Below are 22,865 nucleotides of genomic sequence, written 5' to 3'. Positions count from 1 at the left end.
GCAAAGCACAGCACGTGCCTTTCTAAGGCAGCTTAGTCCTGGACAAATGTCAAAAGTTTTGTAGCTTACTTGCGGAGATTAAAGTTTTTTTAAATCTGGATATTTTCCTAATATGTCCATCAGACTATTATCAGCCTACCTTAGCGCTCTTGGGCGTTGCTTGCATTTTTTAGAGATATTTTTGAGGATTTTTCTCCCATCTTTGTGTGTGCAAACACAATGAGTGGCAAATTGTTTTCAATACTTCTGTTTGAAGTCCTTTGGGGGCTGAATGTCTTTGTGTGCATACATATACATGTTTTAATACTTTTACAGAAAATTGGTTTTGCCCTCCTGAAAAAATGAACCTTTCTTCATTGGACTGTCTTTAGAAGTATTCTCTTCTTATTAAGAAATATTGCAACACTGATGCTGGGTTTTGGTTTTGTTTTTTTGTTTTGTAAGAAGCTGCTAAGAGTTGGGAAACATTACTGCTTTAGAAAGGCGAGGGTCTTATATAACAAAAATACAAAGTACACTCTCACCTTTTTGTTTAGAAGCAAAAGTATAAATTTAAAGTATTGTTGTAAGGTAGGCAGACTGAGACAGACTGATTTTTCTGGATGTACTATGCTTTGCTGCAGGGGATGAACTTGTGAATTGTTTACCTATTCAATAATTATTTTTTTTTATATTGAAGCTCTGCAAAATTCAAAGAGAGAGAGCTGCAGTTTCAGTATGATAAAAGAACATGGTTCTTATAGCAGATGATGGTTGGAGCGATGCATGGGTCAAAAAGGTAGGAGGGATGAAGGAGTCAAATGTAGCAGTGGTGCAAAGCATGATAATATATGTTGTAGCTTACCTTGGTGGATTTTTTTAAAGGTCAGGTGTTTTGGTCCCTTTAGCTTCTGATATAGATGCTTTCTGTCAAAAGCCATGTAGAACTGAAGAATTGAGGGATGGTGATTTTACTCAAAGCTACTTAAATGGTGAGGAGTTTGTTGTAGATGAGGACTTGGGGAGTGATTTATTGTCTAACAATGTACTCTCCGTCGTGTCTTCTCTTCTGACAAGATTGTTCAGATGCAGTGCCATGTTCTGTTCAGACTTTTCTGTACTGTAATGGCTTGGAAAGTGCTTGCTAAATATGCTGGATGGTTCTTAGGAAAGTTGTTGTTGTCCATCTTGCCCCTTGGAGAGCTGAGGATGGCAGTAAGTAAGGCTCATCTGCTAAATAGCAGTAGCACCAGGGATGGAAGCATGGCCCAGCACTTGTTAGCCTAAGAGTTTGCCTAAAAACTGAAGTAGGACTGTAGTTCCAGCTAGTATGAAAGCATACCATAAGCATAAAATTCTGCTGAGCAGGCACAAAGCCTAAAACTCTTCAGTAGGGTTGTTACTGTTATTCTCCATAGTTGGAAAGATGAGTCTCACCAATGGGGAAAAACCTTTCCAGTGGAGCTGAGGAGAGCACGGGGCCTCTTTGTATCTTCCAAACTACAGTTTGGGAATAGTCAGCTCCAGCAGCGGGGATTCCTCGGTGCAAGCCAGCGGTGCTGCTGACTGACGGATGGGGAGATTTGCTTTCCACCTATGGACTAAACCTATTCAGCTTGGGGTCTGCTCAACCACAAGTATTTCTACATGCCCTTTTTTGGAGGGAGGACAGCATTCAGAGAGATATATATATATAAAAAATTTTTTTTTCTTTTAATTTCCCATGCTCTGTCTGTACTAGAATTTCCTTAGAGTAGTGTCTGTGCTGGCATTTGCCCTATCCAGCAATAATTTAAGACCGGTCAGACCTGACAATTTGTATGAACTAGAGGAATATCTTTTTGACTCCATTGAGTTGTGAAAATCTGTGTAGTTACAAAGGTATTGTTGGCACATCATCTTTTATGAACTTCTATATAATCTATTGAAAAGTTTTTTGGCTGTGAGTCATCACTAGAAAATAAACCCTGGATACTGTTGTTTTAGGGAAAAGGTTACCTTTTGATTTGAGTATCTGACACAGGATAAGTGTAGGTTTTATCACCCATGTGTATTGATTTTGTTGGTCTAACCTTCAGAATATGTATTTTTAAAATTTGGCAAATAATTCATTTGCAAACATCTTGGTCTCATTTACATTCATAATGCTCCCACTCTGTTTTTTTTTATTGTACGACCGTGTGAAAATCTATGCTCTCTGCAGAAAAAGCAACTCCATTGACACAGTCTGATCTGGAGATTATTTCTACAATAATGTATTGTTAGAAAAGCTTTTAAATTAGATACGTAATTTATTCTCACACTGAGCTTTGAAACTGCAATTAGCTGATAAAGAGCTAATTTGTAACATTTTTTGATGCTTAAACTAAGAAAATGCTCTGAAACAAAATGAGGAGAAATATTCACGTGTTCTACAAAGCAACGGAGTGACTTCATATTACTTTATTCAAGATCTATATTAAACCTCCTCACTTTGAATCTTGGAAAGCTGTTTCTCTTCATTTTCAGCTCATATGCTTAGTTTTTCTGGATCCATCTTTTGGGGAGAGTGTTTAGGATGGGTTTGTTACACACCTGTATATCATTGTAAACTGCATGGTTAAAAGATTTGAAACAATATAAAATCACTTTGTTGTTTCATTCTTGAATTTGTTTGCTTGGATTTTTTTGGAGGAAAAAACCCTGACAAACTATCTTCCATGACAATTGGCGAGTAGAGACTTATTTAAACAGCAGTTATGCTACGTGAAGCATTTAATAATAGAGTTGGAGGAAATGGGAAATGAAAGTATGCAGTTATGCTTAGTTTTCATTAAATCATCCTTTCACACTTTGTGATGTAACTTCATGGCAGTATAATGCATAACACAACTGAAACAGGAGATAGTAATTCTTGAGAAAGTCAGTGTCTGTTTTCTCCCATTAAATACTGTCTGTTCTGGGGTGTCTCTTCCATAAGCAGAGATCTTTTTTTCTTATTCTTTTTCTTTTCATATAAGAACACAGATAGGTTAGGTCTGTATTTGTGAGGGAGGAATATTTCAGAATAAAGTGGCTTGATTTAGCTGAGAATGGCTGTACCAGTCATTGTAATTTGTTGTGACATTTCATTTTGTTTGGCTTTGCAGAGTTGTTCCTATGTTGTTAATAATGCAAAAAGTCTGAACTAGACAGTGTGGTGTAAGCAGGTGTGCACCAGCCTCAAACATTAGGTAAATTAGCGATACATTTGGTGTTAACTGGCAATTTTAGCCTTTTCTTTTGTAATTTCTTAGCTTGAGGTGATGCTGCTTCTTGAATTTGAGCTCTAAATGAAATAAAAGGGTTTATCTAACATACAGCTTGTTTTAGATGAAAGGAAGATGGTCTTTCTTGTAATAAATTAATTCCTAAGATGTTAATTTCCCTTTAAACAAAAGAACCAGTCTACATCCAACTTACCACATACTTTGTAAGTCTTGCAATGCTCGAGTCCTTGTTCACTTCAGTTAATGTATTTGTTAGCATGCTGAAATGTGCGGCATTGTGAAAAAAGACATTCTTCATGTTTTTTACCCACTGTGCTCTCTTTGGATATCTGTACAGAGGTGCAGACCACACTTCACAAGTTGGCTACATCTTTTATCTCCGTGCTTCTTGTCTTGCAGAATTCACATCTTTCCGCAGTCATCCGCACAGTGACTCTAGTTTACTGGTACCAGCATGAGGCATGGGCACGCCCCTTAACATCTTACAGAAGGGAAAGGCTTCAACCATACAGGCAGGATTTTTCTCTTGTTTCATGGCAAAGTGAAGTCTTCTTCACTTTCCAAGAGGACTTTCTCATACCTCATAGATGACTCTGCAAAATTTCTTCCTCTGAAGCAGCTCATACATTGCACATATCTGGATTAATATGAGATGGATATTAAAAAAAAGGAAGGAGGGTGTGAAGCTTTTCATCCCACGTGAAACAAACACCTTTGAACACAGAGTGAGTCTTCAGCAGCCCAGTACAACTGTCACCTACAGCAAACTGGAAAACTTGGAGCTAAGTGTCCAGTTATAAAAAAAATACTTATTTGTCCAGTGTTTTTCCTCTCATGAGCTTCAAAAGAACAGGCAATGCAAATTCAAGAGCCGCCCGCCTTGTTGAACAACTTGCATTTGTGGTTGTAGTCATCATGGTTGTAGTAACTAGTCCATGCAAACTTCTTGTGGAAGAGGATCCTGAACTCATGCAGTTGGTTTTCCTTTAAAGATTTTTCTTTAAGGCTAAATTCCTTTAGGTTCTGGAGTTCAATCCTATTTGAAATTCTTTGATAGGATGGGAGAAACAGGAATACTGCAATCCAGTCTCAAGGTTGTGGGAGATGAGGTTTGACCTTATAAAGGAATGGATGGCAGGCAAAGACTGTCTAGAGATGCATCGGAGAAAGAATCCATAGTTGTTTAGTCTGGACAAGGTAACCAGGAAGGAATCCAAATTAAAGATGTTTCCCTGCTTATGAGACTTCATGACAGGAAATACATGCGGTTTTCCTGGGTGACGCTGGGAAGAGAATAGTTCTGTGTCTGTTGTGATGGAGAATCTCTCTGCGATCTTTAAGAAGTTGCTTGTAGGACTTGTGCTTCCATCCTTCAAGTCTAAAGCGAGTGTAACTGTATTCCCTTAAGAGAAAAGAAGAAGTGTTTATTGTAGGAACGTGCAAACCACCAAACCTACATCATGAATAATAACACTTTTTTTTTTCCAGTTATTCTAGGATGAATAACTTTTAAACTATTCTTGAACGTGAAAAAAAATAATCAGTTGAACCAGATGCTTACTTATTCTTATCTATTTTAGAGAACTAATTATCCCTGTTGTTGGTAGTGCGAAAGCTTACAAAATTGCTTCCATCTTTGAATTACTATAATTAAGACAATAACTTCCACGTCTAGTTAACATTGCTGCGCAGCTGGTGCATTCATTGACATGCAGATTTTGGATTTTGTAAATTTTCTGCCATTGTGAATAAAAATTTTAAATACTTATTTTCATTTCCAAAATGTCTGTTTCTCATAAAGAAGTCTTTGTAAAGCAAATCAACTGAAACCAAACTCCTGTAACATCAGAGGAGAATCTAGTGAAGTTTGGTTAGGTGATAGTACATTTTAGGAAAACATGTAACCACAGATAGCTTTTGTAGGTGTGATTGCTCTTAATTTTGGATCCCATTTCATAGGGATTTGGGCTCACGATTAAATGTCAAATCTGGAACAAGACTGATGTTGGACTTCTGAAATGTTACTTTGAAAGGAGTTAATGCAGGAGTTAATCCAGCACTCTGACAACCTGAGGTGGTTTACAAAAATAAAACTTTGTAATTAAAAATCATTAATATGAATAAAATGTTTTAATGATTACTAACCAAACTGTGATTTAAGCTATACTGTTTCTGTACATCTTTTCACTTCAAGTTGATTTCTGTCAAAGTCTGTGGGAAGACTTGTGCAATTGGTGCTAATCTTGTTTACTTGCATATTCAGCAGCTTCAACTATGAGAAATTTTTCAAGGTCTATAAATTTAGATAGATTTTGAGAAACTTCCTTATCATTATTGATTTCTAATAACCAGCAACACTATGAAATTACTTGATAGTGGTGGTTGGTTATTTATTTTTAAATTGTTTTTCCGTGGCCCTTGCTTTTGTTACATGAGTGCCTCATGGACGTTAATCAGTTTTGCTCAGTGAGCTAGAGATATCCCCTGAGTAAACTGCTAAAGTAAAGAATCAAATATTGATTTATGTTGAAACTGAAACATTGATTTCTTTTTCAGACTGAAAATGCCTATGAAACAAGGTGTACTAGCGGTGCTCATTTTAGAGGCTTGGCATCAAATTGTCTGTTGGTGCACAGGAGGTTTGTTAGGGTGTAGTTGAAGAGCCCCCGAGCTGCGTGCGGCTCGCAGGTACACTACCAAATGTTCTTATAAATAACTCTGGCCAAGGGCGCTGGCTCCAGGGTACATTTCAGTGGGTCCAAAACCAGTGTCCAGTTACCAGACCCATGTCCGATGTCCTGCAGTGTTCAGTTTCAAGAATGCGCTGGGAATGCTTCACTACACATAACAAATGTTATTTTTACTGCAGGCAGAGAAGTTAACTCTAGACGTAGTAAAAGCTCTATTTTCATAGTGATGGCACAGGCGTTGTTTCAAATATTTCTATATAAACTATCCATTTTGCTGTGGGTGTTCAGAATTAAATCAAGTTGTTCTCATGCTCTCACAGATTTCTAGGCTTGGGTTTGGCAGCGTGGGTGTGTGACCTGGGTGGCATAGGAGGGCAGGGGTGGCAGCAGGGGTACTGGCATGTTGACAGTCCTCCAAAGCACGCCACTGCCTGGAGATTGACCCTGCAATTCTGGGCACTACGGAAACTTTGAGCTGTTAAAACTGTATTTTGCCTAAACTGGAAGACCTGGAGGGGATTTATTCTCTGAAATTATGAAGTGGGATCTGAGAAAAAAAGGTTAACAAGACCCAAACCAAATTGTGAGAGAAAAGGAGGGTCAGGGTAAGGCTTGCCTTGCATTTAATGAAAATAGCAAAACTTTGGCTTATAAACAAATAGTAATGCTTGGAATCTCTCTGGACTGGTTAAGAACTTTATTTTTTTCTAGTTAAAATACTCAAAGATATATAGGTAGCCTTTTTCCTTTCTACTTTCTCCTTCTACTCCTGTTTTTTATGTAGATTGAATTATTTTTAGGACAAGGAAACATGTACTATTGTTTGGAGAATTTGTGAACAGTAATAAACAATTAATGCAATTGAAAGGAATGACAGTATGGTCTCCTCATTATCATTGGCCTTGTAGCTCAGTATTGAGCCCAGTACCGTCTGTCTGGCTAAAGTGCATCTTCCAGGAAATAATTTTTTTCTTCATTTGAACTGTTTCTGCCTGCCAACACTTAAATTGACTAGTATGAATTTCTTTGGCACAAAGCCCTGGTTAAAGCCAGCTTTGCTTCTTTCATATTTAGCTGTTCTTTAGGAGGTGCTCAAATGCTGTTGTAGTGACTTCTTGGGGGAGGTCGCCCAGCTGAAGTCTTCATGTTACCTCCTCCTTCCCTTCCTTCCTTTTTTTGTATTTTTGTGACTACCAGAACTTCATCACTCTTGTTCTGTAGTTTCTCTGGGATTCCAAGTTCTATTAAAAGTTTTGTGTATATATCCAGAGAACTCTCTTCAACCAGTAGAGAGTATGATTTTATTTGTCTGTATATTCTTCTCATCGTATAACATGGATTCAGGAAATCAGACATTCGGGTTTTAGGCTCTGTGTTTAAGCTTTGCTTTATTGCCAACACACATGGTTCACAGAAATGGCTAAACAGGCTTAAGTGATGTTCCCCCTTCCCAGATTAGAGATCCAGAGAAATTGAAAGTTATCCAATCTTGAGGGTGTAAAGAGAATAATGTTTTATTCCTAACTTAGGGCTAGGCTTTCACTCAAGCCATTCCCTCCTGTGGGTACATTTGTGTTCACCTGACCTATTTTTATGAGTCTCAGCTGTGCTTACTCTTCAGCCACTTAACCCTTTCTCTTTTGGTTCCTTATCTTTGCAAATACAGCAGAGAAAATTGGTTTGTAAAACTTGGTTCAATTTGACAAATGCGGGTGAGCAGTTAAAAAGCTCTGAGTTTGGGACAGTTCATGTTCCCTGTTATGCTGTGGTTTAAATATACCAAGTTTCCATAGCCACCTCCAGACATGGCTGTGGTAAAGTGTATTTTAGGAACTCTCTTTAGCAAATGGATATGACCATAGAGGATAGAGCTCTGTTTTCTCATTGTACTAGTGTTTTATATTGAGCAAGATCTTAAATTCTTATATTCTAGTTTGTATTAAGATACACAGAATTTTTTTATTTCTTACATAGTAATATATATTATATTAGAATACTCAGGACTTCTGTGTTGTGAGAAAGATTTTCTATTATTATAAACATAATGATTATCTGGTGATAATGTTGAAATTGAGTATTCTGGTTTTTTCAACAGTTACTGGAATAGAGTAACTGAAAACATATTTTTAAAAAATCCATGAACTGAGATTTTAAGCTTCTTAAAATCAAGCTGTTAGTTTTTCCATATGATGTACACAATGGCAATCAGTTTTTGGATGGCCTGTTGTTGAATAATACATGAATGTAAATGGAGATTGTATAGAATCAGTTGGATAATTTTGAGAAATGCTTTAAGTACACTAAAGAGCCTGAATAGCAGTTAATGGTGCTTCAACTTTATTACTGTTTATTATAGTTGGCAGTTCAGTTGTATTTTTTTCTTCATTGAGTTCTCTAGTTTCCTATAGAGCAGCAATAAAAAAGCTTACAAATAATAATGGTCAGATGCACTGTATCCTGTGGCAGAAAAATAGTTTTGCATTAAATTGTAGTTCTTGGCAGTCTGAGCGTGTTTATTATTGGGCAGCTCTAGAAGATCAGCCAGTGCAGGAAGGACCGAGGCAGACATCAGCATTCGGTGCTCTGCAGGCAAACAGGCTTTGTGTGTGCCTGTGGTAACCCAACATGGAGCTTCGCAGGACATCTCTGGAGCTGGGCCAGTGAGCTCCTTCAGCCCCTGGTCAGCCTTCCTCGCCCCTGTCTATTCACCCACCCCCTATCAAGACCAATATGATTTTAGTTATGTTTTGAGAACTGCTGAAGTAAGCAGAAATGTCTCTGCCATCTAGAAAGCAAGTTAGAGGTACAATGAATAAATGTACGTAGCTTCAATACTTGGTTGGTTGTGAGATTTTGCTGTGAACTTGGACTGTTAATTCTGTTTAAACAACTTGAAAAGTGGTGATGAGAAAGGGATTTAACTATCAAGTTCTGTGATTCTGTGATCTAGTTGCTCCTGTTCACAGCTCCCATGATTTAAAAATGTTTCTCTTGCCCGTTACGATTACTTCTATCATCTTTAGAGGTAAATGTTTGCTACTAGCAAGCACAGGCTGGGAAGCAGACGGAAGAACACATCATTCTCTTCATTTGGCTAAGTTCTGAAACTCCAGTGGGGGGGAAAAAAAAGAAATCAGCTGCCTGATACAGAAGTGTCACTTTCTTTGCTGGAACAAAGTCATGGCACTGAGTGGAGCTGTTTCGGTAGAGGCCTTGTCTGAAACTTGCTTTGCAGAGTTTTCTATCAGTATTGCCACAGGTGTTCACAAAGATTCAGGTTTTAAGTTTTATTAGTAATGCTGCTCATCTGCTGAACCATGATAATGCTTTGCTTCATAATTTTAACATTGCCCTAAGGAATATGCTCTGGTTTCTTAAAGTAGTAGATAGTAATTGTAACGGATTTATTTGCTAGTTGTATATTGGTAAGAATATCAGATTTATTTGCTAGTTGCATGTTGGTAAGAATACCTGAAGCACTCTAGGGTATTTTACAGTTCTCTGCTTTTTGTGTGATTTGTAAAGCGAGACTTGCACCTATTTTGTGAATCAGGAATGTGTTGTCAGCTATCTCTAGTGGCCTGTGCATCATGAGATACAGTTTTTATATTGCTTTCAGCGTATTAAAACACTTGCTGCTGACAAAGTACCTTTTGGCCCTGTATGTTTACTTCTTTGCAGGGTCACTACCAAGATTGAGAGCGTGAGGAAATACTGACCTAAATACTGGAAGATTCCTCCTTAGCTGAAAGACATTCTGTAGGACTTGTCTTCAGGTGCTTTTGTTCATCTGACCATGCCTTACTGTTTATCTTTCTTTATTTCAGCTGTCGGACAAGCAACAGAAAGAGTTTGATTGTAACATCCAGCACATCTCCAACTCTCCCGCGACCGCATTCCCCTCTTCATGGACATGCAGGTAACTCCCTAGGACTGCTTTACCTGGGAATCATTAGGAAAAATGTCAGTGTTCATTGTAGTGAGTTTGAGTATATTGATACCCTGCATCAATGCTCTTTGAAACTTAACCTGACTATAGTTTTTCACCTTTTCTAACTTGTAAGAGGGTCTTATAGTTTCAAAATAAATGTTTTCTGTCCTCACCTGTTTGCACTTTCTAGTTTGCTACCATATCCATCCTCCACTCTTTCTGGGGGATTCAGTCCTCTTACATCCTGCAAAAGAATCTGAGGTGAAGAACAAAGTAAAATAAAATTAAGTAAATACACTTAAGTAAATATCTGGTTTTGAGTCACTTAGCATGCTTGATTTGTGCCAGTGATTTAACTGCAGTTCTCATGAGAAGAAATATCCTGCTTGTTTCTGTATGCCTCTGGCAGCCTGTCAGCTGTGCAGTGTGCCATCTTATGGTCTCTATCTGCTACTTAGAGCAACATGAGATGTTTAGGATTCTTCTCTTTTTTTTACATTACTGCCAGTTTTACCATGACAGCAACTGGGAAATGCTCATTTCAGAGCAAATGGGTAACTGCTTGTTAGTCATTGAGGTGAAGTCCGTGAAGATGTTCTTTCTGTAGAAAAAGAAAGAATGATTGTTCAGCCTACAGCAACTATGGATTTTCAGGAGGGGTCACACATGCAGATTCAACAGCTTGCCTGAACAGCATGTTCCCTTGATGTTTTTATTTCTGAGGGAGGTAGGTGATGTGTGACTACATTGTTTTTGATATTTCAAAATGCCAGAGAAGACGGTTGGGCTTCAGGTATGGCCCTGATGGGCATCAGTAAGTAGCTTGAACATTTATGGCACATCATCTACAGTGGAGCCTGTCTGGAAGAACATCACTGTTGCATTAAGATGGGTAACTGTTGTTTCATTATAATCAGACATTCCTTCTCCTACATGGCAGTATGTTCTGTAAATACTTTCTGGAGATTAAAACTAAGGAAATGCTGAGAAAGAACAGCAAATTGATAGTAGCTCAGCTAGAAGGAGCCATCTGCTTCTGTTTGCAGAGCATTGCATCTTGAGAGGTGACATCTGGCCTGTTGAAAGGAAAAAGACCACCAAAGTTATTGTTCAGAGATGCCCATGAAAGCCTCAACCACTCTGAGTTTTCAAAATAATCTGTCATGTTTGCTTGGGATGCTATAAGCCCAGACATGGAGGGCTAGGAAGTTACTGTAAAGACATTGTTTTGATTTTTTTTTTTAAACGACCCATGATTTTAAAATTAAAATGTTAACAAGATCTTAAAAGTGGTATATTAAAAACATTTTCTTTTTGCTTCAGAATCTCAGATAAAATGCAGGGCCATAGAATTTACATATGGCAATTTCCTTTCGCTTCAAACTCCCTTGGTTCTGTTGTGTGTGATTATGACAGTGATAACATTGTAAAATTTGGTTGCACCAAGGCATTTTTCTTGATAGAAATTCTCCACTTAGTTACGCTGTGCTCCTTACTTTGTTCTTAGAGTTGATGTATATGTTGGATTTACCAAATTCTAAATTAGCTGTACAAGCCTTCAACTGAAGTGATAAAGATGATCCTCAGAATGTGAAAGAAATGTCCTTGCTTGGCAGATTACAAGATGCTGACATGATCATTGCTTGAAAAACAAATGCAGAAACGTTCACAGTAGAAACGTTTATATTTATTTTATTTTGATTTGCTTTTCTCCTCTATTTAAAAAATGAAAAATTGCTCTCAGTGGTTTTGATGCTGTCTCAAGCTTTACAAGCTTATCTTTTAATAGAAGTATGCGAGTGTCTTCCAGAAACAAGAGTAACTCATCAGTGGTATGCCATCTTTCTTGTCAAATATTTCAATTTTTTGTTCTGATGTTGCGTATGGAATTTCAAACTATTAATTAGAAGGACATTCTTTGTGACCTCCAAGAGTAGCCAGTAGAGCATAGGAAGATAAATTACTTGTAATTTGAGTTCTCTTACCAGTACTATATTTAGGAGTCTTCCCTAGGAAAAGTAATTTATTCAAGAGACAAAAGTAGATGAAATTTAGAGTAGAGTCACAAATATTTTCTTAAGAAATATCATATATGAGATGTGACTTTGAGAACAGGCTGTGATATTTGTTTAGTATTTGAGCAGAATCTATCAATCTGTTTTTTTTCAGACACATACGCTAATAAGTTACTAAGAAATGCTGGAGTCTCTCCCTGGCCTCTTTTGTCTTGAACACACTCTTCTTAATGCCGATTCTGAATCTCTCTTGTGAATCAAAGGAACAGCAAGTATGCAGAGAAATCAGGGAGACTTTCTGAAATGTTTCTGTTTGGAAACCACTCTAAAATCAAGTCCTGTATGGCACTAGTGTCAGGAGTTATTCTTCTGTATTTAACGTAAAAGTCGGTAGGTGTGATATAGCACAGTTGACTGTCCATCAGGCAAACTGCCTCCTAATGAACACTAATCTAGGCAGATACACTTTCTATCTGAAACAGCATCAAGATAAGATGCCAGGCAATTTCATATCCTAGAAAATTTAGAGGAAAAGCAATACTTAAGAGATCTCAACATTTGACATGGAAGAATATCCAAGCAACTTTAACTCTGCCATGAAATCACTTCTGATACAAGAACACTTAACGGATTTGAAGTGTGCTAATTCAGTTTTCAAACTGTATACAAGAATGTTTTCCAAAATGAGCTGAGACCTTGCTATAGAGAGCTACAGCTTGTTGACTTCATGGGAAAGTCACTCTGGTTGTTTAGTCTCGCAGACTTGAAGTGCCAAGTTTCAGAAATACACGTTTGAAATTTTTCCCTTTAGTCTAAATTTTTTTTTTTTCAAAACCAGAGGAAAAAAGGTATACATATGCATTCCTTACATTTGTTTGTATTTCTTTGAATCTGTTTTTTAAAATCTGAAAATTACATAGAGGTTACATCATGAAGTTGATTACTAAGTTACCATTAGATTATATTTTAAAATTAAAAGCTTAAAATCCATCAAAACAGCCCTTGGGATTATCTCCCCAGGGAAGTGGTGGATTCCCTAGCACTGGAAATTTTTAAGATTCAGCTGGACAGGGTGCTGGGCCATCTTGTCTATACTGTGCTTTTGCCAAGAAAGATTGGACCAGATGATCCTTGAGGTCCCTTCCAATCTGGTATTCTGTGATTCAAAGAAACAACATCATCGTTATAATTCAGTAGGAAAGAGATAGATTCTTACAGCTGGATAATTGAAGTTCAGCTAGTTTAAAATGTACTTTCCACAACTGTAAGGAAGCCAGGCTGCTCGCTGGCTTCCAGTGGAGACACTTGTCACTGCTGGGACCTTTGTCCTCCTCCCATCTGTAATGGCAGGTGGAGGGAGCTGCTTCCTTAAATTATTCTGCTCTTACGCTGCAAGTTTAGTTCCACCTCTGGCAGAAAAATGACTATTACAAAGGCCTCTATTTATTATTTTTAGAGTGGGCAGAGCATGTAATGTACCGCTAGATTCTGCCCTGGTTATCACAGCTGCAGTTCAGCAGCATTTCATGTGTGTGACCCTCGGATGGTATAAGAGCATTATGGCATTCACTATATATGAAACAGGTGGTACACAGTGTGCTTAAACTTTTTTGGTCATTTTAAGATTTGTGTGAGCTGGAAGGCAGCTAATTCTGTAGCATGCAGTAAGACCTTTAGCTGCTTGTGTTAATATTCAGCAAATAAAGTTAGTACATCCTATGTGAAAACTACAACAACTTTGTCTTTTGTATTTATTTATTTTTACAAATCTCAGAAGCAGATTTTACAAAATGGTTCTAGTGTGAGTTTTTGGACTCATTACCTGTCTGGTGAATGTGATGTTTGTAGATGATAGCTAAGACTTTCACCTATCTATTGCCCGTAAGGTCCGGTTTTGTATTTTGTGGGTAGTGGATGTACAAATGCTTCGGCTGTATCCTTCCTGTGTCCGGAAAATGTAAAGGTTCATGCCTGAATTATTAACATTCATGTAACTGTGTTGATTTACCTAATGGGCAATCATTCTGTGTAACAGCCTCCCTTGAGACAGAGTCGTTTCAGGTTCAGTAGTAGCCAACTATAACCCTTGAGCAACAGGGGAATTTACCTTTGCTAGCAGAATAAATAGGGTTTCGATCAGCCTTGGTGAATGAGACCATTGCACTAAGGCTTCTCTTATTAAAATTCCTTCAACTAGAGCAGATGCGGCAGTACTGGGAAATTTTAGGGAAAGTAGTAATTCCCCTTCTCCCTGTTGTTGTTTTAAAAGCTTCACCCAGACTTGAATTGAGGAGAAAAACTAATTGCTTTTCATTTTAAAACTAGAAACAACTCACAGGGGATCTAATTAAAATTCCAGTGTCTGGAAGGAAATATGCCATATAAATCTGAAAAAGTAGTTGCTTAAAAATTAGTAGTATCTCCATACCAGTTTGTGCAGGCTCAGAAGAGTTTGAACACCCACATACTTAATTTCAAAATTTAAAAACTGTCATTACCCAATTTGCTCAGTTATTCTGAAACCCTATTTTGATCATAAGCTGGAAAGTTTACGAAAGATTGATGAAGATATAAAAAGGCAATGACAGTTCATTGCTTGTTTATAACAGCATTGGGTAATGGGCTTTTTGTTCAAAAACATCATCTGGACACAGTAGGGTTTGTTGGCAGTAAAACTTGAAAAATGGGAAGGCAGTGACCAAAATTCCCACCAAAACTGGCAGCCTTCCTTGCTTTGTTAGAAGATCTACATAATCACAAAAAGGCCTCACTCCTGCTGCATTTCCTCCTGATCTAAAATGCTCTTTCAGCTTTCTGCTAGCAGGTAAATGGTGACCCTAACCCTAGCCCTGTGCTGCTACCAGGACACATGTGTTTATGCACCATTGAGTTGTTCACTTTGTGGCTATCGTAGCCTTCTATCTTTCTTGTAAGCTTGCGGTGCCATCTAGACTGTCAAACCTTTCAGTCTTCGCTTAATTCAAAAGCAGCATAATGTCTTTGTTTTTCCACTGTCATCATAAGAATTGAGTACAACCTTAATAAGTGAAGCACCAAAAATCAGCTAGTTATTCATTTCTGATCACACTCTCCCCTTCCCACTTGGGATAGACTGGGAATGGGTTAAATGGTATCCAGTTTTGGGTGAAGACTTGCATTGTGTTGTATTGCACTGTGAAGCCCTTGGTAGTTCTTAACAAACAATACAAAAGAAAACCAAGCCAAAGGAAAACAAACCTGTTGCTCAAACCGTTTGTTTTTAATTTAGTTTGCTCTTGATGAAGCAGATTGTGGAGTGGTCTGGAATTCACTTACTTCTCCAGTTCTCTCATCACCCCTTGACACATGTTAGATCAGCCTGGGGCTGCTTTAATCTCAACCAGCTGCTGTTTTTCCCCTCGTAGACTTGTAGACCAGATGGAGTTTGCTGGCCTGTGCTGCACTGTGGCCATCCTCATACCCCAGAAGGTATCAGCTTGTTCTCCCTCTCCGCCTCCCTACCTGCCCAGGCATGCATGCCAGGTGTGCACACACCTTACTCACGAGAAGCTGCAGAGAGATGCTACTGCAGATTTTTGTGAACCATATGTATAGCTGAAGTGTGAGTGACTATTTCCTTCAACGGAGCACAGTGCTTATATTCCGTTTCTGCCCAGCGTAACAGTTAAGGTGTTTGAATAACTTGGGTTGAAATTAATGCAACTTAATTATAAGCTTCAGCACAGTGCTGGATGGGACTGTAACCTAACAATCAGTGCTGGCTTGGGGGCAAGCTGGGCACCTTGTACTTCTCCCGAAACAGAGACAAGTCCTTTGCAGATGACTTACCATTGATGTTTGACTTTTCAAGATGACTTTTAAAATAAATCCATTTTATATGGGATCTAAATTTGAAAATATTCTAGATGACCACAGTTATGTACCTTGCAGTCTATTGCTTGTTCAGTATCTATTTAGTTTTTCTGCTTATTTTAATGTTATTTTATTGTCTGTGCACAAAGAAATTGCTGTTGATACATGTTTACTATGTATAGTCTCTTTTGTGCTTGTGTTAAGGATCTGAGAGAGCAAACCACTTAAGAATATACCTGATAGAAAACACGCTTGCTGACATGAAGCTTCTAATTCATTCATAACTTTCAAAGGTTTCTGCAGTTAGTCTGTAAATGATTCTGGCTTTCAGAAGAGCTTTCTATGAAATGGTTGCTTTTTACTTTGAAATAAAATGCATTGCAATATACCACTTACCAACCATATGCTTACACATCATATGACAAAGCCCAGAGAAAGTATTCTTGTGCCAAGAGAAAATTAAGTGTTATTTTTTCCTTGCTGTACAAATTCACAGGAACTTTCATTTTAATGTTAGAAGTATTATTTCAGTAAAGTGGTAGTTAGGGTGAATGCTGATAGATTATAGCCTGATCATCTTACATGTGTATGGTCCTTTTATTATCATGTGCACTTCCTTTAGAATGTCTTTTTTTTCCCTCAGTGAATTTTGCATTCAGCTTTGACATACATTGTGAAGAAATACTTTCTTACTATTTATTATTCCTGAAACTGTCATCAGTGTAATTTCTAACTTAGGTTTTTCATTGAGGAGTGCTAGGAAATGCTTGTATATAGACAATATTGCAAAATATTAAAAGACTATATTGTATATGTGTGATGCATTACTTATCTGAAAGTAAGAAAGTATACATACACTTTATTTTAAAAGGAGGGAAAATACTGATAGATGCATATCGGAAGACTTCTTTAGCAAACTAATGCACAAATTATCAAAGACTCAAAGCTCCTTACTTTCAATTATTTGTGACTACAACTTGCAATTGAAAGGTTTTCTGCACAGTGAAAATTTACGTCATTGTTTGCAAATGTGAATGAAATGGTTTTGGGTGTTTTATTTTTTTTTTCTTTCTCAAACAGGTAGCAGCCCTTTGGACAGTCCCAGGAACTTCTCCCCAAATGCACCTGCTCATTTTTCCTTCGTTCCTGCCCGAAGGTAAGGCAGGAGCTATTCTCTTTGGACTGGCAAGCAAATAGTCTATATATTTTTATTTAGAAATGGCCGATGGGTTAAAAGTGTTTTGATTGTGTTTTACTTTCTCTGATGTTTCCAATTTTATTTTATTTTTTTTCTTCTTGGTTTAGATCTTGGCAATATCCAGAATGTAATAGGTGCTTTTCAGACCTAGAAGAAGATAAAGTAAATTAATTAGTCCATACTGCCTAGGGAGGAGACAGTGTTCTCCCAGAAGGATGACATGTAGAGCATGTGATATGAGAAATAATTTAGTCATAATGACATTATGACATTAAAACCAGTTATAATATCTCAGTTGTAGTCCTAGATGTTCTTCTCATTGGATAACTGAGGTGTATTCAAAAGGTACTGATATTCTTTGCTATGTCTGCACAAAGATGTAAACATACCTAAAATTAGGCTTGCACAACTGTGTGTTCATTCATTCACTGCCTTCTGACTGGTAGCAACTTTTTAGTTTTCTCTACTGTCTTGGACATTTGTGTCCAAAGTACATTATTGCTCTAATGAGGAAAATAACTGATAATTGAAATTGCAAGTCAACAAGAATCTCTAGAAGAGTGGCACTGAGAGATGTGAATGTGAAGCTATCATCTGTCCTGCAGCGAATGCCAGGCAAATGCTGGTCATGCTGTATATCAAACTGGTGGAAAGAAATCAGATACTATAGAGATGAATTTAGTGTAAGGAATAGGATAGAAAGAATAAAGATAGCTGGGAGAAGCAGACGAATGGTATATTGAGTGTTGTATCCCAGAGGGTAAGCAGAAATGCTTAATGATACAGCAAGTTAAATTTTTTGGGGAAATAAAGAACAGGAAAAAAAGAGAGATTCCCAAGCAGGGTTCAGGCATAGTAGTGGGATTATTAAAGTGTGGGGAAGATATTTTGGATTTGCTAAATACTGCCTTGGCTGAAAAAAACCCAATCTGTGTTAAAATGATCTGAGAATGGGGAACGTGTGATCATCCTGAGAGGAAGCAAGTTTTGTGAGAATAACAGATTTAGCTTGAGGACTAGTTAGAAAAAGGTTAGGTCTCAAAACTTCAAAGAAGAATAAAGGTACACTCTTTATCTGAATGGCAGGTAAATCCTGGAGCGTTTCTCCATTGAGGTAATTTGGTAGAAGACGTCATGTCCTTGAATACTGTTTGAAGTAGAATCTGGTCTTCAGGTCTTGCATAAGAAAAAACTTTATAATAGCATCTGAAATGTGACAGACTGGATATGTATTTTCCCGCTGTTTCAGAGGGAAAAATTAGTGTTTTACCTACTGGTAAAACAATACAAATGGACTCACGGCATTCACCTTTATTTTTAAAGAGGTATCTGAGCCTGATCTGGGTGTATTCAATAAGTTCTGTTGAAGTCAACTGAATTTTCACCCTTTTTCACAGTATCTGGAGTTCTGGACCCTGGAACACAGGAGGAAAGTTGCAACTGAAACCACTGTCAAAACTTAACATAATTTTTCAACATCATGTTTCAACTTGATGTTTCAGTATCATTGCCTTCTAAAATTTCAAACAGCAAATAAATGTTTTAATAATAAAGCTCTGAAGAGTGCCCTTGCATACTTTTTCTACGTTTTAAATCTAATTTTTTAAGAAATAAATGAATAAAGTTTAAGTCTGTCCTGTTGAATACTGTGGTTCATTTTACAGTATGCATGTTGCTCTCTATACTTTTTCTGTCATTGAAAAGAACACTTAAGCATAGCTTGTTTTAGAAACTTGTTTCTATTTTCTACTTGCATTGCACCCTGAATAGCTATGCCAGCAGTACCAATACATATTTATTACATTATCACATAGTGGTATCAGAATAACTTTCTATATGATGGTATTATTTGCAAGTGTGATGCTCTTGTTACCCCAGACAAATGGATATTTCACTGTACCCTTTTGATTGGTGTTGTGTGGGTCTTAAGAGATGGTTCTTACCCGATTTCCTTCCATTGCCATCACAGAAATGATTGGTTGCTGATTTTCTGCCTTTTATATTTGGTGTAATTTCTTCATTTATTATCCTCTGGACATCGTTTGTGATTTCCATTCTTTCATTATAGCCCTGCAATGAATTGAGTTTGTAAAGCCAGTTTCACTACAAGATTGCTAATACTGCAAGATTGTCCTTAGTTTGTCTAGTGATTAATCGTAAATTCCTTGATAGACACCCTTTCAGTAGCTGTGTCATACCACAAAGTTAGCATGTTCAGAAATCCTCATGTTTGAATAAGGAAATGTATGGTTAATCACTAAAACTGATCTTAGTGGCATACCAGTATCAGAAGATGAGGTTTTTTTCAGAAATCACATGTGCATCTTTTACTTCTCCTTCTCTCATTATCATTGTACAATTTCTTCCATACAGCCACGGACACAGAGCAGACAGGTAATGTGTATTGTATTGCTGCTGTTTGTGTGTGTATGAGCTATGCTTCTGTGCAGCTGAGCCTGTGTCCCTAACAAGTTCATGCTGTAGTAACCCCATTTAGGCGTTCAGCTTCTATTCTTTGGTAATCAAAACAGGAAATCTTTGCATTTTGGCTTAAAATGATAAAGAGGTAGTTCTCTGGAGAAGATACGTTGTTCTTATAGCACCTTCTTGTTTTGAAATTTATCTACTGTTCATTAAATAACATTTAGCTGCCATAAAAATACCTCCTTAATTAACTAATTAAAATGTCACTTTAAAGGCAAAATTTGTTGTTCGCATGTTTTTATTGTGCTAGCAAAGGGTCTATAATACATAAAAGACCTAAAAATTTCTAAGTATCTTTTCCTGAAGCAATATTGCATGAGGTGTCTCTAAAAATACGCTTGTTTTCAAAGTTACTTCAGTGTTTTGTTATGTTTTGCATAAATGAAGGAGAAATTTTCTTTTAAAGTCCTTTTCCCATTGTCTTTGATTTTGAAGATTTCTACTCTTGTCCCACTTCTTTCTGCTAGACTAGAGCTGATATGTGTTGTCCTGACTGCTTAGCACATTGCTTGCCTAGATTGCATCAGCAGAAAATAGCCCAAGCATGAAGAGGTATCCTGTAGTTTTCTAATTGAGAAAGATTTTTATTTTTTTTTAACTCTGTCAAAATTAAAATTCTGAAGTAATTTCAATACACAATTTAGGCAACTCTGTAAAAAAGGGATTAGGCTTTTCTTTTGCAAAAAATGAGTGACTTGTACATTCCTATTTACTGTTTGGGAAGTCAGGAACATACTGTCTTGCTTTTGGACTGCGGGTCCAAACTGAGGTTAAATCATTGACCTAAATATTTCCCCAGTACCCCTGGTTATTACAAGAAGCTGAATAAAGATCATTGAAGTTTGGTGTTCAGCCACCGACCACATCATACAGCAACTTCGTAATGCTGATATTTGTTGGTTTTCAGGGTTAAGGAAGGAATTTAATTTCTCTTGGAATTTTTTGAGATTGTTCTTTTACATCTAATTGCCTTGCCAAAGAAAACATCACCTGTGGCTAAGTGGGGTTTAGCTATAACATATGCATGCATTAGAAATCTGCATTACAGCTTGATTTTTTTTTTTTTTTTTTTTTTTCCCAATGCATGAAGCATGAGTCTTTTTAAAAGCTCTCTTGATATAAAATTCTTTCAGTGATGTAGAACAGTGAGTTTATTTCTCTCTCATTCTAAAATAGATGGCAAAGAAGAGTGGTATGTATCAGTGCCTGAAAATAAAAGGCACTAGATCTGGAAAAAAAATAAACAGGCATTTATGTCTGGGTGTGCACTGAACTTTTTTCTGGAGATGAGGCTTCTTGGTTGTGGATAGTGATATGAGAAATACTATTGAGAAGATGGTAACAGTTGAGTTTTTTATAATCACTAAGCACTATTTCAGACCTGTACAAAACATCCTATTTTATAATGCACTTGCATGAATGTATGTGTACCCAAACCTCCGCAAATCTTTCCAAAGTAAGTTAGAATTGTGAACCGTTCTAATTCAGCTTCACTTTATGACCAGTTACTGGTACTCTGCTGTAACAAAATAAACAACTAGAGTCTGATGTGAGGAAGAAACTTTTTTAACATCCATCCCAACACACAAGACACGTTATAGGGCACAAAATGCGTGTGAGACTGAAATGAAATCAGAGGCAGAAAAAATGCTGAGACTGAACTGAATAGTTCAGTTTCTGTCCTCACTGAGGCAGGTTTTGAGGGGAGGAAAGGGTTTCAAGGAGGGCGATACTGATTCTTCTCAAAGCAGTTGTATAGCTCCTCAGTTCCTCAGTTTTGATGTTGGTAAAATAAGACCTTTTCTGCAGTATCTCCAAGATGTTTTGGCTGTTTTCCCTGAGGGTCATGTTTCTTTGGCTATGATAGAGAAATAACTACTAATATTATATTGACTGGAGGAGAAAGAGACCCTAGGTGGAATTTCTGTGGTTTCTCTCTCCTCTGTGTTTTGAGATGACCTCTTGGCTCTGTTCAGATCTGCTGTGGTGGGTTTAATTCACCAGCTGTGTCAGGCGATGTGCTAGGCAGAATGCTTTCTGACTAGGTGAACAAACCAGTCTGCTTTCAGTTGATTCTTGGTCTAATATGATTTTTTCCCTCAATTTGAAACTTTATTTGGAAGACAAGGAACTGCATCAGTACTAATCTGAGGCATAACTGTCTTTTTCAGAGAAGTTTGAAATGAGCTGATTTTGTCTGTTTTAGAAACTGCAATTTTTGCAGAACTGGTAATATTTACAAAGCATCTACTTCATGCAGGAATCTGTTGCCCATTTACTTCATCTCTTCCAAGGTCACTTAGTTTTGCTTTTAAAACTTACCCTAGCTGCTTTTTCACAAAGGTTATGGTAAATAGGATACCTAATTTATCTGAAAAACTTGAGGCTTTAGTAAAAATGTGAAGTTAAGAGATTTTAGAGAGGAAAATGCTTATTTCCCCCAAGTATTAGCCACAACATATTCCTGACAGTAATTTCCCTTGCTTCTTTTCCCCAGAACGGATGGACGCCGCTGGTCCTTGGCCTCCCTTCCTTCATCTGGATATGGAACAAACACTCCCAGTTCAACAGTTTCAGTAAGTGGCACAGTCTTTTCCAAGCAATTCAGTTTGTACAAAAACACCCTAACAAATCAGCTTCTGAGTCTTTACTAAAATATCTGATATTTCTTCATTGTTTTGCTAACATTATTTAATATACTAATTATTTTAAAAATTATTTTAATTATTTGTTCTGCTGCTTTTTCCTCCATTTCCCAGCTCCTATCATCTTGCACTTTGCCTTTAGCATTGGTGAAATCCCAGTGCAGCACTTGGCTCGACTGATCAGTTGAGAGGCACAATGTGTCAGAAGTGGCAGGACTCTAAGAGATAGTGCACAATTACTAGCCAGCTCTTAGCTTTTTTATGACTGGGAAATTAAATTCTTGTCTGCTTTCAAGATCTTAGTATGGAAACCTCTGCTATCCGGTTAGCGGAAAGAAAAACTGATAATCCATACCTGTTACTCAACTCCAATAATTTGAACCTCCTAATAAAGCTTTTCAGTTCTTACATGTCATTAGAAAGGCTGGCTGCAGTTTGCTTGAGTTCTGTACTTTAAAGAGGCTAGTATGTCATTATATACCAGTAAGGTAGCAGCGCCTTGTTAACCCTTATAACTCTCAGATATTTCATACAGTGAATCTTTTTCTTTAGTTTATGCAAACTAGATGTTGTGGTTATCCATGTAACAACCTTGCAAAACCAAGCACAGAAGAATTAGAAATGTTAAGACCACCTGTGCAGACTTAATGTAACGCTTTTGTATGTGTGTTACGGTTTCTTCAACTGTGTGGTCACATATCACTGCCTCTTTCTGTAATACTTCTACTGATCATTTTGTTTTATATGTACTATTTATAGTATGTTCCTAGTAATTGTAATACCTGCATTAATTAGGACTCAATACGCCACGTTTTGCAAATCT

General features: G+C 37.3%; 1 protein-coding gene across 8 annotated transcripts in view; it reads left to right on the top strand.

The window, feature by feature from the left end:
- MAST2 (microtubule associated serine/threonine kinase 2) overlaps positions 1-22,865 on the top strand; it is a 198,158-nt gene that overhangs the window by 118,917 nt on the left and 56,376 nt on the right. For 6 of the 8 annotated variants that reach the window (XM_074876149.1, XM_074876150.1, XM_074876153.1 and 3 more), the window contains 4 exons: positions 9,745-9,836; positions 16,796-16,871; positions 19,287-19,307; positions 21,895-21,973. In XM_074876149.1, coding sequence (XP_074732250.1) covers positions 9,745-9,836; positions 16,796-16,871; positions 19,287-19,307; positions 21,895-21,973 — 268 coding nt within the window. The remainder of the gene's footprint in view (positions 1-9,744; positions 9,837-16,795; positions 16,872-19,286; positions 19,308-21,894; positions 21,974-22,865) is intronic. The other 2 variants (XM_074876151.1, XM_074876154.1) reach the window with 1 other exon arrangement.

This window comes from Strix uralensis, chromosome 8, assembly GCF_047716275.1.
Source record: "Strix uralensis isolate ZFMK-TIS-50842 chromosome 8, bStrUra1, whole genome shotgun sequence".
Classification (NCBI taxonomy): domain Eukaryota; kingdom Metazoa; phylum Chordata; class Aves; order Strigiformes; family Strigidae; genus Strix; species Strix uralensis.
This window is presented reverse-complemented; position numbering and strand designations above follow the sequence as displayed.